A 15526-nucleotide genomic window follows, 5' to 3' on the forward strand; every position below is an offset into this window, starting at 1 on the left:
ATTGTTGGCTGTTTCTTTGATGGTTCCGTGGGAGATTGTTGTAAAGTGATTGGTGGATTCTTTCGCTCTTAATGTGATTATTTCTGCAAGAGCGTGTCGAGCAGCTGTGAATCTCCACACAACTCACTCATTCTCACAGCTGTCAGGTGTGCACACTCTCAATTCAATTCAGTTCACATTGCTTTATTGGCATGACATACTTAGGTACATATTGCCAAAGCATTGTATATAGCAGAATAAAAACAACAGACAAAACAAAACAAAAATACATATAATATATATATATATATATATATATATATATAGATATTAGGGGTGTAAAGGTACGCAAAAATCACGGTTCGGTACGTACCTGGGTTTTAAAGTCACGGTTCGGTTCATTTTCGGTACAGTAAGGGAAAGAAATGCAAACATTAAACTGCAGGTTGTTTATCACTATAAACTTTTTTAAACAATTTGTTTACACTTTTTTTAAATACTTTTTAATAAAATATATATAATATAAAAAAAGAATAAGAAATAAAATACTGCTGCAAAGTTCTCCACTAAATAAAATACTCTCAGTCTCAAACCAATATCATATAATAAAATATAATGAAAAATATAAATAAATAACTATGATTACAGTGCAGCATTACCAATCCCAGCTTGTAGGCCTGCTCATATTTAAAATATATATATATAACATTTCCAAAGTGTAAAGTGCAGCGTCAACAGTTTCAGTTTTTAGACCTGCTCAGATTTCGTTATTGCGTTGGACCGATCTGAATTAAGAGCAAAGTTCTGTTTAAATGCCGACGGGAGCTGCGTTTGAATTACAATCGTTTTTTTTCCTAGTTGTAGTGATGTTCACACTCGCGTGATGCCTTTTCAAAACCATAGGCCGGTGACACACTGGCATATTGCACCTGTCAAATATAGTCTATTTTGCCGTCAATACTGTTGACGGTGTCCTTTATCAGTAGGCTTTATATTTATGCTCAACATGAAGTATAGATATTGTTGTCGTGAAGACAAGATCCTGGTCTGTCGGTGGTCTCCCTCTATGTCACCTACAGTAGCAGCAGCGCGCCTGTGCCGCCTCAGGCATGATTCTGGTGTGTAAAGACACAGAAAACGCGAAGCAGCCCTCATGCAACTGACACGCAGCAGAAACGCCACGCTCACGCCACGCAGCCAGTGTGTCACCGGCCTTAGGCCCTTACATAGTTAACGCGAGAAACGCGAGCAAGCAACGCGAGCGACGGGCTCCCTTTCATAGTCTAAACAGTGGATGCAAGCGTCACGGGCGATGCGTGTATGCAATATACCGCTTAGAAACAGGGGGTAGTAGAGTCAGGGTGATATTAGAGTCGGGTCGCGTGATATTCAGATCACAATGGCAACTGAAGAGGAGTGTATTCTGTTGCTGATTTTACATCGGCGGCAACAAAGGCAACGCAGAGATAGGGCCGTTAAATTCGCATAATTTTTACTCTTCGCCCGCCATTGTATTCAAACCTTCTCCGACAACCACCGACAACGCATAGTATTGCGTGCATCGGCGCGTCGCATATCAAAAACTGGGACGACACATTTGGCTACGCACCGACGCATAATGGCAGCCGAAGCGTAACGATGCGTAGCCTCGGGGACGCGTATGCGTACAGATGCGTTGACTATGAAACGGCCCTTAGAATCAGCTGCAGGGCGGGATTTACGCTGAACGCGGAGACTTCCGCCACTTAATATGTTCGTTTGGAAACACGAAAATGTACTTATGTTCCGCAAACAAAATATTGCATTCGGTCATTCGGTACACACGTGCACCGTACCGAAACGGTCCGGTACGAATACACGTACCGTTACAGCCCTAATATATATATATAAAGGTGCTGGGCATATAATTAGAATATCATCAAAAGGATTTTTAGAAATCTTGGCCAACTGAAAAGTATGAGCATGTACAGCACTCAATACTTAGTTGTGGCTCCTTTTGTCTGAAAGACTGCAGTAATGCGGCGTGGCATGGAGTCGATCAGTCTGTGGCACTGCTCAGGTGTTAGGAGAGCCCAGGTTGCTCTGATAGTGGCCTTCAGCTCTTCTGCATTCTTGGGTCTGGCATATCGCATATTCACAATACCACATAGATTTTCTATGGGATTAAGGTCAGGAGAGTTTGCTGACCAATTAAGAATGGGGATACCATGGCCCTTAAACCAGGTACTGGTAGCTTTGGCACTGTGTACAGGTGCCAAGTCCTGTTGGAAAATGAAATCTGCATCTCCATAAAGTTGGTCAGCATCAAGAAGCATGCAGTGCTCTAAAACTCCCTGGTATACGGCTTTGTTGACCTTGGACCTCAGAAAACACAGTGGACCAACACCAGCAGATGACATGGCACCCCAAACATCACTGACTGTGGAAACTTTACACTGGACCTCAAGCAACGTGGATTGTGTGCCTCTCCTCTCTTCCTCCAGACTCTGGGACCCTGATTTCCAAAGGAAATGCAAAATGTACCTACATCAGAGAACATAACTTTGGACCACTAAGCAGCAGTCTATAGTCGTTTTTGTCTTTAGACGCTTCTGACACTGTCTGTTGTTCAAGAGTGGATTGACATAAGGAATGCAACAGATGAAACCCATGACTTGCATACGTCTCTGTGTAGTGGTTCTTGAAGCACTGGCTCCAGCTGCAGTCCACTCTTTGTGAATCTCCCCCACATTTTTGAATGGGTTTTGTTTCACAATCTTCTCCAGGGTGCGGTTAACACTATTCCTTGTACACTTTTTTCTACCAGCTCTTTTCCTTCCCTTCACCTCTCTGTTAATGTGCTTGGACACAGAGCTCTGTGAACAGCCAGCCTCTTTTGCAATGACCTTTTGTGTCTCGATCTCCTTGTGCAAGGTGTCAATGGTCGTCTTTTGGACAACTGTCAAGTCAGCAGTCTTCCCCATGTTTGTGTAGCCTACAGAACTAGACTGAGAGACCATTTAAAGGCTTTGCAGGTGTTTTGAGTTCATTAGCTGATTAGAGTGTGGCACCAGGTTTCTTGAATATTGAACCTTTTCACAATATTCAAATTTTCTGAGATACTGAATTTGGGATTTTCCTTAGTTGTCAGTTATAATCATCAAAACTAAAAGAAATAAACATTTGAAATATAACAGTCTATGTGTAATGAATGAATATAATATACAAGTTTCCCTTTTTGAATGGAATTAGTGAAATAAATCAACTTTTTGATTATATTTTAATTATATGACCAGCACCTATATATATATATATATATATATATGTGTGTGTGTGTGTGTGTGTGTGTGTGTAAACATTGATGGCACTACTAATGTAGGTCTTAACCTCTTAGTTTGTGGCATTTATAAATATAATGTGCTACCAAAAGGAAGCAGGTCTTTCAGCAAGTAATATTGTGAATCTGTCATGTTCCCGGAGTGACTGGTGCTCAGGAGTGTTCTGCTGTATTTGACTGTACAGTGAGTCTCAGAAGGATGTGTCTTTGTCACAGTGGAGGAGGAAGTGCTCTGAGAGCAGACTGTACTCTCTGTTGCGTTTCAGATAACACTGGAGATGACTTTGGTCTTTGGTTTGTTCTTTCCAATACTGTATGTATGCCTCCTTCTCTTCGTTCATAATTTCCTTGACTCTTCCATGTTTTTCAGTATTGGTGATATTGAGTGTTTGTTAGTCAGCTCTGACGCTTTACATTTACATTTAATCATTTAGCAGACTCTTTTATCCAAAGCGACTTACAAATGAGAACAAATGAGAACACGGGGAAGTCGTGGCCTATTGGTTAGAGAGTTTGACTCCTGACCCTAGGGTTGTGGGTTCGAATCTCGGGCCGGCAATACCATGATTTAGGTGCCCTTGAGCAAGGCATCGAACCCCTAACTGCTCCCCGGTCGCCGCAGCATAAATGGCTGCCCACTGCTCCGGGTGTGTGTTCACGGTGTGTGTGTGTTCACTGCTGTGTGTGTGCACTTTGGATGGGTTAAATGCAGAGCACGATTTCTGAGTATGGGTCACCACACTTGGCTGAATGTCACTTCACTTCACTTAGAAGCAATCAGTTCAACAAAAGAACAACAACAGTATACAAGTGCCATGACAAGTCTCAGTTAGTCTAGTACAGAACGCATTTTTTTATATGAAAGAAAGAAAAGTGCTAGTATTATTTGGTTAAGTGCTGTCGAAAAAAATGAGTCTTCAGATGTTTCTTGAAAATGAGTAAAGACTCAGCTGTACGAATTGAGATTGGGAGGTCATTCCACCAGCTGGGCACAGTCCAGGAAAAGCTCCGTGAGAGTGATTTTGAACTTCTTTGGGATGGCACCACAAGGCGACGATCACTTGCAGAGTGCAAACTTCTGGAGGGCACATAAGATTTGACCAGTGAGTTTAGGTAAGTTGGTGCCATGCCAGCGGTCGTCTTGTAGGCAAGCATCAGTACCTTGAATTTGATAGGAGCGGCTACTGGTAGCCAGTGTAACCTGATGAGGAGAGGAGTAACTTGAGCTTTTTTTGGCTCATTGAAGACAACCCTCGCTGCTGCATTCTGGATCAGTTGCAGAGGCTTGACAGTACATGCAGGAAGAGCCAGGAGAGCATTACAATAGTCCAGTCTGGAGAGAACAAGAGCTTGGACAAGACGTTGGGTGGCTTGCTCTGACAGGAAGGGTCTAATCTTCCTAATGTTATGTAAGGCAAATCTGCAGGACCGGGTCATTGTAGCAATGTGGTCTGTGAAGCTTAACTGATGATCCATCACAACTCCTAGGTTTCTTGCTGTCCTGGAAGGAGTTATGGTTGACGAACCCAATTGTGTACAGAAGTTGTGATGAAACGGTGGGTTAGCTGGAACCACCAGGAGTTCTGTCTTCGTAAGGTTAAGCTGAAGGTGGTTGGTCATTCATCCAGCTAGAAATGTCACTCAGACAGGCTGAAATGCAAGCAGCTACCGTCGGGTCATCTGGTTGGAATGAGAAGTAGAGTTGGGTGTCATCAGCGTAGCAGTGATAAGAAAAGCCCTGCTTCTGAATGACAGATCCTAATGATGTCATGTAGATGGAGAAGAGAAGTTGTCCAAGTACTGAGCCTTGAGGAACCCCGGTAGCAAGTTTTTGTGACTTAGAAACATCACCCCTCCAAGACATGCTGAAGGATCTATCGGCAGTGTTGGGGAGTAACTAGTTACATGTAACGGCGTTACGTAATTTAATTACAAAATTGTTGTAACTGTAATTGGTTACAGTTACTTCGAAAAAATGAGTAATTAAATTACAGTTACTTATGAAATTTTTAACGATTACAAAGGGGATTACATTTGAATATTTACACACATCCACATACAGATTTAACTGATTTCTTTCCCAAATTGCACTGACTATTCTGAGACATACCACCCTAATAATTTCCGGGATGCGGAAATACAGTCTGGTTCGTAGAATCCAGTCATAAAACGGAATGCCTAACGCGGACGGAATATGCCACATTTTGGATGACTAAATCAAAAGTAGGTCAGTACACTTGAATCAAAACATGACATGGACTAGTGTCTGTGAATATTAAGCCCCAAAAATGCAATATATGACTTCCACATTCTGCGTGTCTGTGGAAATCAGGCGCGGACTGGACACCGGGAGAACCGGGACAATTCCCGGTGACCTGGCAGCCGATTTTGCCCCACTATTTAATATCATTATTGTATAATTGCCTGCCGAATGTACTAAAGCGATCATTTGCGAATCCGCCATTTGATAATTAAATCTCTAATAAATCATGAATTGTTAGTCATGACTCGCGCGCTCTCCGCGACTCCGCCAAACAGTTTGGATCAGACTCAGAGTAATCAATGCGAGAAAGAGAGAGAGAGAGAGAGACTATGGAAGCGTACAGCTGGAGCAGAGAAGCAGAACTCCTGTTCAGGGTTTCAGGTCAGTTTCATCTGTAAAGATGCTTTTTTGTCTTTGTTTTTTTATTTATTTAATCAAGCAGCAGCACGTTGCTCATCAGTCATCACTCAAAATACTATATAAGGGACATAATTATTATCTGTTGTAATGTTACAGTAGTAATTTAGCTGAAAAAAATTCAGATTTTTTTTATAGGTTTAGGGGGAGCTACGACAGACAACAACACAACCCTTACGAAAATTAACATTTTAATATTTAACTATAAATCCAGAGAAAATGGTTACTATTGTTTAACTGTGATAACCAAAAATGTAAAATTATTTTACAAATGTATTTATTTAAAAATAAATACAAATCCATTTGCAAAAAAAAAAAAAAAATTACTCAAGGTTTTACTTTTATATAGGCTAATAAAAGCATGGTTAATTTTTGTAAGGGAAAAATATGGATTATATATAGGATTTTTCTATAAAGATATTGTAGTATTGTAGAGTATTGTATTGTAAAGTATAGTTTTGTTCAATCTTGAGTATTAAAGTCATGAGAGAGATGCATAACAGGGCAAAATAAAGAAACTGAAGAGAAAAATGGAAGTGAAGGTGCAGTTCAGGAGAGAACTTTTAATTATTTTGCATGTCCCCAAATTAAAGATTTAAAATAGATAAAAAATAGTTTTGTCCATGAATTTGTTTGTATGAGTTTGAATTTTCCAGTCTGATTTTTTTCCCAGTCCGCACCTCCTGTAAATTAATGGCAAAGACATGGTTTCATTTACTACACATAGGCCTACTGAAGCTCACAGTGTTTTCAACCTCTGCTGCCTCAATATAGGAGTACACGAGCACATAAACATAATTTCTAGAACTGCTCTGTGTCACTTCATGTGCATTTTACTTATTTTGAGAAAACTATCATCATATCATATACAAAGAGACAGCAGTTTCAAAAAAACACCAATGTTTAGGATTTTATTACACAGAATACGTCACATGCTTATTAGATAACTGTATTTGAGTTGATGTATATGCTTTTATTTATTATTCTTTAATTTTCACAAATTTACAAAAGTAATCAAAAAGTACTCAAAAGTAATTAGTTACATTACTTTAATAAAGTAATTGAAAAAGTTACACTACTATTACATTTTAAACAGGGTAACTTGTAATCTGTAACCTATTACATTTCCAAAGTAACCTTCCCAACACTGTCTATCGGCGAGGTAGGACTTCAACCACAGGAGTGCGGTACCAGAAATGCCCATCTTTCTATGGGTGGACAGGAGAATCTGGTGATTAATGGTGTCAAAAGCAGCAGAGAGGTCCAGTAAGATGAGTACTGAGGATTTTGAAGCAGCAAACTTAGCTTTGAAGCCAGTTGAACACAGCTCGCTCAAGTGTCTTTGCAATGAATAGAAGAAGGGATACCGGTCTGTAGTTTTCTAGAAGCGCTGGATTTAGAGATGGTTTCTTGAGCAGTGGGCTTACCCGAGCCTGCTTGAATGCTGAGGGAAATGTTCCAGAGTGAAGAGAGGAGTTGATAATGTGAGTAAGTGAAGGTATGACTGAAGAAGAGATCGCTTGAAGGAGGTGAGTGGGGATCGGATCAAGTGGACAAGTAGTAGGATGATTGGACAGGATAAGTTTGGAAACGTCCATCTTTGAGAGTGGAGAGAAGGAGGAGAGAGAGTGTGCATTGGTCATTGTGAAGTTATCCTGAGTCTGCGGTGTGAAGATGATTCTTCTGCACAATCTGACTTTGCTGCAGCCTGGAATTGAACTACTGGTTTCGTCTGGTCAGAGGAGAACTGGCCCCCCAACTGAGCCTGGTTTCTCCCAAGGTTTTTTTCTCCATTCTGTCACCAATGGAGTTTCGGTTCCTTGCCGCTGTCGCCTCTGGCTTGCTTAGTTGGGGACACTTCATCTACAGCGATATCGTTGACTTGATTGCAAATAAATGCACAGACACTATTTAACTGAACAGAGATGACATAACTGAATCCAATGATGAACTGCCTTTAACTGTCATTTTTGCATTATTGACACTGTTTTCCTAATGAATGTTGTTCAGTTGCTTTGATGCAATGTATTTTGTTTAAAGCGCTATATAAATAAAGGTGACTTTGACTTTGACTTTGGAGAATTGGTCACTGATGGTTCTTGTCTTATTTGTGAAGAAAACTGCAAAGTTGTCAGCTGTAAGAATTGATGGAGTAGGAGGTGGATTAAGAAGAGAATAGGAAGTTTTGAAGAGTGTCTGAGTGTCACAACAGTTGTTAATTTTGTTGTGGTACCTGTAGGTGATGGTTTAAGATCAAATTTCAATTCTTTTGATATAAGGAGACCAGTACCTCCACCCCTCCCAGTCGTACGAGGAGTGTGGGAACAAATGAAATAAGTGGAGAGGGCTGCGGGAGTGGCAGTGTCTTCAGGTTTGATCCAAGTCTCAGTCAGTGCCATGAGGTTGAGACCGGAATGAGTAGCAATAAAAGAAATGAAGCCTGCTTTGTTAACTGCAGACTGGCAGTTCCAAGACCAACTGGAATAGAGAGCGTAGTAGTAAAGGTCAGAGGGACAGGCCGTAGGTTTGACGGATAGGCCTTTCTTCGACGTACATTGCGTGCTCTCCGAGTGTTAGTAGTGATAGTAGTGATCTGAAAGCACATAGTGACTACAAGTGACCTAAATAAGTATTTGAGGACAAGCTATACAAAAGTAAAGAAAGAGGAGAAAAGCAATACTCAAGTGCCCAGTCGGTGTCCTTGCTCGGTGGAATCGCGCAGGTAGAGTCGATTGTCTTTACACTCGTCTTAGGTAGAGTCAAAAATCTTCACACTAGGAGGCTTCACATGAGGGCTGCCATGACCACGGTGAAAACTACCGCTTTTATATTTGCATGATTACCTGTGACTGAAGTCAAGCTAGCCACGCCTTACTATTTAGCAGACTATATCCTGCTATAGGCTAACACAAAACCAAGCGCCACTTCAGCACGTATTTACCAGGGTAAGACACACAGTAATTAAACCAAACTTTCCTAGAAACGACGATCATGCAGTAGTCTAATGAGAAAACGAGGCAAAACACTTACAAACTGCTGTCCTTATCTGTTGCTCGACTATTTCTTCTGACAAGGGCTTCCAAAACAGCTAATTAAGTACTTTTACTGGCTTTGGCCACACCTCACAATTTAGAAGACCGAAACTGGGCAAGTCCCGCGATAGGCAAACGCAAAACCAAGGTCCACTTCAGCACGTGTTTACCAGGGTAAGACACACAGTAATTAAACCAAACTTTCCTAGCAACGACGATCATGCAGTACTCAGCTTTAAAATGAAGAGAATCTAGAAGTTACAGAACTCTCTCTCTCTGTCTGGTGTGGTGGGCGAGCGAGTCACTCTCTCTCTCTCTCTCTCTCTCTCTCTCTCTCTCTGTCAGGTGTGGTGAGTGAGCGAGTCACTCTCTCTCTCTCTCTCCCTCTCTCTCTCTCTCTCTCTCTCTGTCTGGTGTGGTGGGCGAGCGAGTCACTCTCTCTCTCTCTCTCTCTCTCTCTCTCTGTCAGGTGTGGTGAGTGAGCGAGTCACTCTCTCTCTCTCTCTCCCTCTCTCTCTCTCTCTGTCTGGTGTGGTGGGCGAGCGAGTCACTCTCTCTCTCTCTCTCTCTCTGTCAGGTGTGGTGAGTGAGCGAGTGACTCTCTCTCTCTCTCTCTCTCTCTCTCTCTCTGTCAGGTGTGGTGAGTGAGCGAGTGACTCTCTCTCTCTCTCTCTCTCTCTCTCTCTCTCTCTGTCAGGTGTGGTGAGTGAGCGAGTCTCTCTCTCTGTCTCTCTCTCTGTCAGGTGTGGTGGGCGAGCGAGTCACTCTCTCTCTCTCTCTCTCTCTCTCTCTCTGTCAGGTGTGGTGAGTGAGCGAGTGACTCTCTCTCTCTCTCTCTCTCTCTCTGTCAGGTGTGGTGAGTGAGCGAGTCACTCTCTCTCTCTCTCTCTCTCTCTCTCTCTGTCAGGTGTGGTGAGTGAGCGAGTGACTCTCTCTCTCTCTCTCTCTCTCTCTGTCAGGTGTGGTGAGTGAGCGAGTCACTCTCTCTCTCTCTCTCTCTCTCTCTCTCTCTGTCAGGTGTGGTGAGTGAGCGAGTGACTCTCTCTCTCTCTCTCTCTCTCTCTCTCTGTCAGGTGTGGTGGGCGAGCGAGTCACTCTCTCTCTCTCTCTCTCTCTGTCAGGTGTGGTGAGTGAGCGAGTGACTCTCTCTCTCTCTCTCTCTCTCTCTCTGTCAGGTGTGGTGAGTGAGCGAGTGACTCTCTCTCTCTCTCTCTCTCTCTCTGTCTCTCTGTCAGGTGTGGTGAGTGAGCGAGTGACTCTCTCTCTCTCTCTCTCTCTCTCTCTTTCTCTCTCTGTCTCTCTGTAAGGTGTGGTGGGCGAGCGAGTGACTCTCTCTCTCTTTCTCTCTCTCAGGTGTGGTGAGCGAGCGAGAGCGTCAGGATGCCGCTGGTCAAGCGCAGTATTGAGCCTCGTCACCTGTGTCACACAGCTCTGCCACACAGCATCAAGAACGAGCTGGAGTGTGTGACTAACATCTCTCTGGCCAACGTGATCCGTCAGCTGAGCAGCCTGAGTGAGTCCAGATCTCTTCTGTCTCTAAATACACACTCAAGCACTCTAGACGTTGTACAGTTGCACATCTGCAATGCATTACAGTACTGTGTTACACTGTACTCTGTAAATTTGGATAAAACACAGTTGTTACCTTTTATTATTTTATTTGTATTATTAAACTTATTACTTTTTATGTCATTATTTGTATTATTCTTTATAGTATATACATTTTATATTTGTATATTATATAATAAATTATATTTATTTATATAAAAAAATATATAAAATTATTTTTCTCATTTTTTATTTTTATAATTTCTCTCTTGTGTACAAGTTGTTAACTTTGTAAATGTAAAATAATTATTTATAATGGTAATATTTGTTGAACTGCAAAAATCTAAAAAAGGAATTTTTTAAAAAACGTAACGCTTCATGATTTTATATTTATTTATTTTATTTAGCATACTTTGTATATATTCGTAAATTATTTTAAAAATAAGATTTAAGATTTTTTTATTCTATGTAAATTATCTATATTTTAGTTTTATTATTTTATAAAACTTTCTAACTTATATTATTTATATGTATTCATCATTGTTGAACTGCCTTAAATTGAAGCTGATGTAAATAAAATCTAGTTTTATTACAGTAATAAAAATCACATCAGAGAATCAAGAGAAGAACTAAAACTGAGGTTAATTGTCATGATAATAATAATTTTTTTCTTTTGTTTTGGGGTATTTTGTGTGTGTTCAGGTAAATATGCAGAGGATTTGTTCGGCGAGCTATTTAATGAAGCTCATTCCTTCTCATTTCGAGTGAATTCCCTTCAGGAGAGAGTCGACCGCCTGTCAATCAGCGTCACTCAACTTGACCCCAAAGAAGAGGAGTGTGAGTACACACACATACACACACACACACACACAGTTCAGTCTGTTATCGGCTGTGATTGAGTTACTCGACTGGTGAAACTGACAGCATGTTTTCTGGAAGCTCGACAGTGCTGAGATATCTGATAACAAACAGTGAGAGAGAGACAGATTCCTCTTATCCACTGACAGGACGCTTGAGCACAATCTGACAGAATTTAACATGAAAACAATCATTTCAGGGCCAGAAAAAAAAAATGTTTTTGCACCAGCCCAGAAACCAGTGCCCACTGGGATAATTTTATCAATTTATTATGCATACCTATCTGAAAAAATGTAATAATAATTCATTGAAACAAGTCTTTTCTGCTTTCCAAACCTGCATTTATTTGATCAAAAATACTGTAAAATTTTGAAATGTTATTACAATTTAAAATAACTATTTTCTCTGTGAATAAATGTTAAACTGTAATTTATTTCTGTTATGTGCAGCATCATTCCTCCAGTCTTCAGTGTCACATGATCTTCAGAAATCATTCTAATATGATGATTTGCTGCTCAAGAAACATTTCTGATTGTTATCAATACTACAAACTTTACATTTTAATGTTCTTAGATTCAAATTCAAATATTGGGTAAAAATAAAGTCAGTAGAATGTTGTATGAAACATTTTTGTAACATTTAAATAACGTTCACTGTTATGCACAGAAACACAGCTACAAAAAAGGCTTCATACCATTGGCCCTCCTTCACAAAACTTAAAATCTAGTGCAGTTTTATCATAAATAGAATGCTAAATGCTTCATTACAGGCATTCCAGTCAAATGTGATAATTATGCAATATTTCAAACCTTTAACCCACAGAAACAGTTTAACGGTAACACAATTGCGTGGGAAATACAGACTTGGCAACCAGTGAACAGGAAAGTGAACAGGGAGCACTCGTTCAAAAGTGATGTCAATATCCAGTAGATTACATACAAAGTCAATGCAAAGATGTGTCTTCTGTGTGTCTTCAACTCGAGTGGAAAATTTGCATGATGCGTTGTCACGCAAGCCAATCAACGAAGAGCTTATTGACATGTCCGGTTGTATCAGAAAATTTAAATAATTTTTTTATATTATTGTTTTTATGGTTTTATTCAAGAGAGTGACGCAAAAAACATCCCGCGAGTAAATTAGAGCGAGAAATGCGATGTAAATATTCGCTTCGCGTTTGGTGTGCACACATCATAAGAAACCCATGCGGGACTCTAGATCAGCGCTTTTGGCGCACTTTCTTCACTGCGACTCTCTGATTGGTGGAATTTTCTGAACAGCATCATGGGTAATGTAGCTTTTCACCACAAATTACACTATTCTGAAAAAAATATGTTTTTCGCAATTAATGCGAATGGCCTCAACAAAAGCAAATACAATAAATGCAAATCTGAGCTGACTAGAGCGCTGTCTTTTAAACATTTAATAGTTGTTATTAAAAATCAGAAATTAAAAAATAAATAAAAATAAGCCCCTCCCCCTATAATTAGAAATGGCCAAATTTGGCTTTATAATTAACATTTTCAGCGTTCACGTAACGTTCACAGAAGCAGAGTTTCAGTTTAACGTTTAACGTTGAAAGAGAGCGAGGTAAGATAAAAGCTGCAAATGATTTAATGTTAGTCAATTGTTTTACGATAGAAATGCTAAATATTATAGTGTTAAATGTTAAAAGCTATATTATTCCTGTGGCTCAAGTGGTAGAGCATTGCGTTAGCAGCGCAAGGTTGTGGGTTCGACTCCCAGGGAACACGTTAGGTAAAAAATGTTAGCCTGAATGCCTGACGGTTATATCTAGTGATGCAAACTACTCAACTTTTTTCTCAAATATGGCCATTTTATATCCAACACTGTGGGTTGGATATAAAGAGCACGAGTCTGATGGATGAGCAGCGCTGTCTCCTTCTCACGCTCCTCCACTGTTTTTATCAGCCTGAAACAATTAAAATTACGTCGCGCTCCATGAACTCCATTCTGGAAATGGGCTTTATTACGCAGAGCGGGCCGATGTGGATTCAGCCGCTGTCTTCTGTGGGAGAGTAATAACTGTAATGGCGAGTAGAATAACTGTGAGGGGATCCCACGCCCCGTTTCTCGGTGAAGTGATCCGTGTCTGTAAGGACACATCCATCCCAAACGCTGCATCAATCCGATCCTGCTTCAGACCAACACGGACAGATCGGAAGTGAAAAGCCCTGGAGGATCTACAGCTCTCGAGTATGACAGATGAGTTTGGGATCTTGATGTTCCTGCGGTGTTACATGATGAAACCATTTTAAACAGCTAATGGTGTTGTAAAAAATATGCATGCAATATATTTCATAAGTTTGATTTCAAGGGTTTTGATTAAATTATTTCTATAAATGTATTAATATAAATAATAATAATGCATTTAATATTAGGACTAATTAATTAATGATATAAATGCCACTTTGAATAAAAGGTACTACCAAATGCATGTAAATGTAAATTAGATGTAAATTAAATACTTGTAATATAAAATAAATGTTTTTTTTTTTAATAATAGGACATTTAAAAAATAATAAAAAATAAAGAGCAAAGGTGAAATTGAATTGATAGATCACCAGAGATACACACTTTCCCATATAAATATATAAAAATATAAGATGAAATATATAATATAATAAAAGTGACATATTGGTTTTTAATAAAAAAAAAAAAAAAATATATATATATATATAATAGTAATAATAATAGTTTGCTAACTGAAAATGAATAATTAAACATAAAAATGTAATAAAAGAAAATATTTTTTATATAGAACAAAGACACGAAAAACTCAGAATTGCAAAGAAAAATGGCAAAATTGTAAGATTATAGCTTGCAATTCAATTCTCAGAATTGCAAGAAACAGAGTGAATTATGGGGAAAAGAGTCATGATTATCTTTTTAATTTTAATAAAAATGTCAAAACACTTGAACTAAAATGAAAACAAAATAACAAAATATATTAATAGCAAAATAAAGATATTAATAAAAATCTATAACAGTTTCTTAATTTTAAAATAACACTTTAAATAACTGTTGAATTTTGTTTCAGTTGGGCAAATAAATTTTGAATCCACTTTGAATTTGCAATGTTGTTTAATGTGATGGGTAAATGAAAATTGTTATGCCTCTGTTTATGAACAGATGAACACAATTCATGCTGTACATGTTTCATACTTCATGTAGAGCATCTGATCTGAATTAACTGCAGATCCTCAGTCTCTGCTTGTCTGTGGTCAAACTGAGGCTCATTATGACCCATAATTCATCTGGACGGGTAACGTTTCTAGTGGTCATTCAACACGTCAGAGTCATCTCAAAAATGCTCTTAGTTTGTGGGTTGTTTTACAGTAAGACAAAAAAAGTCTCTTAGGACAAAAGGGTCTGCTTAATGTAAATATACATGTATATATATATATATATATATATATATGTATATGTATGTATATATATATAGTATGTGTGTGTGTTCAAATAATGGCAAGAAAATATGAAGTGTTTTATTTGCAACTTTAATTTCTTTACTATATATATATATATATATATATATATATATATATATTGCAAATAAAGTTGCAAATAAAATGCAAAAACTTGTTTCAAAACTGCATTTTGTATTTAATTGGGTTATCTTTGTGTAATATTAAAATTAGTTTGATGATCTGAATCTTTTAAATGTGACAATTTTGCAATTTTTTTTTAAATAAAACAAGAAAGGTGCAAAAACTTTTTTACACCACTTTCAAATATATATCTACACACACACACACATACACATTTTTTATTACATGTTTTAAAATTAAGCAAATAAGTAAATTCTGTTGAAAAATAATAATAATCTGATGTGAATCAGTATTATTTTATAATCATTGATGCATACTATTATAGTTTTTATTAGTATTTTGAATTAGATTTAATTATATTTTCTGTTTTCACTTTAATAGCAGTTAGTTTTTTTATTTTGATTTGTTTATGTCATTTAATTAGTTTTTAATGTCTGTATAATTTTCAAACAAGAAATGTTGCCTTAATAAAATAAACACAAGTTCATGAGACAACTGAAAGTTGATGCAAAACATTCACTGAAACCAGAAGAAAAGATTTTAG

The 15526-nt window shown here is 38.6% G+C and overlaps 1 protein-coding gene across 3 annotated transcripts in view; it reads left to right on the forward strand.

Annotated features, from left to right (window-relative positions):
- Positions 1 to 15526, forward strand: part of wasf1 (WASP family member 1) — a 69247-nt gene that overhangs the window by 20121 nt on the left and 33600 nt on the right. For all 3 annotated transcript variants that reach the window (XM_059512018.1, XM_059512019.1, XM_059512020.1), the window contains exons 2-3: positions 10361 to 10520; positions 11258 to 11392. In XM_059512018.1, the coding sequence (XP_059368001.1) occupies positions 10388 to 10520; positions 11258 to 11392 (268 nt within the window). In that variant the 5' untranslated portion in view covers positions 10361 to 10387. The remainder of the gene's footprint in view (positions 1 to 10360; positions 10521 to 11257; positions 11393 to 15526) is intronic.

The sequence above is a fragment of the Carassius carassius genome, chromosome 27 (assembly GCF_963082965.1).
Source record: "Carassius carassius chromosome 27, fCarCar2.1, whole genome shotgun sequence".
NCBI classification, from domain to species: Eukaryota; Metazoa; Chordata; class Actinopteri; order Cypriniformes; family Cyprinidae; genus Carassius; species Carassius carassius.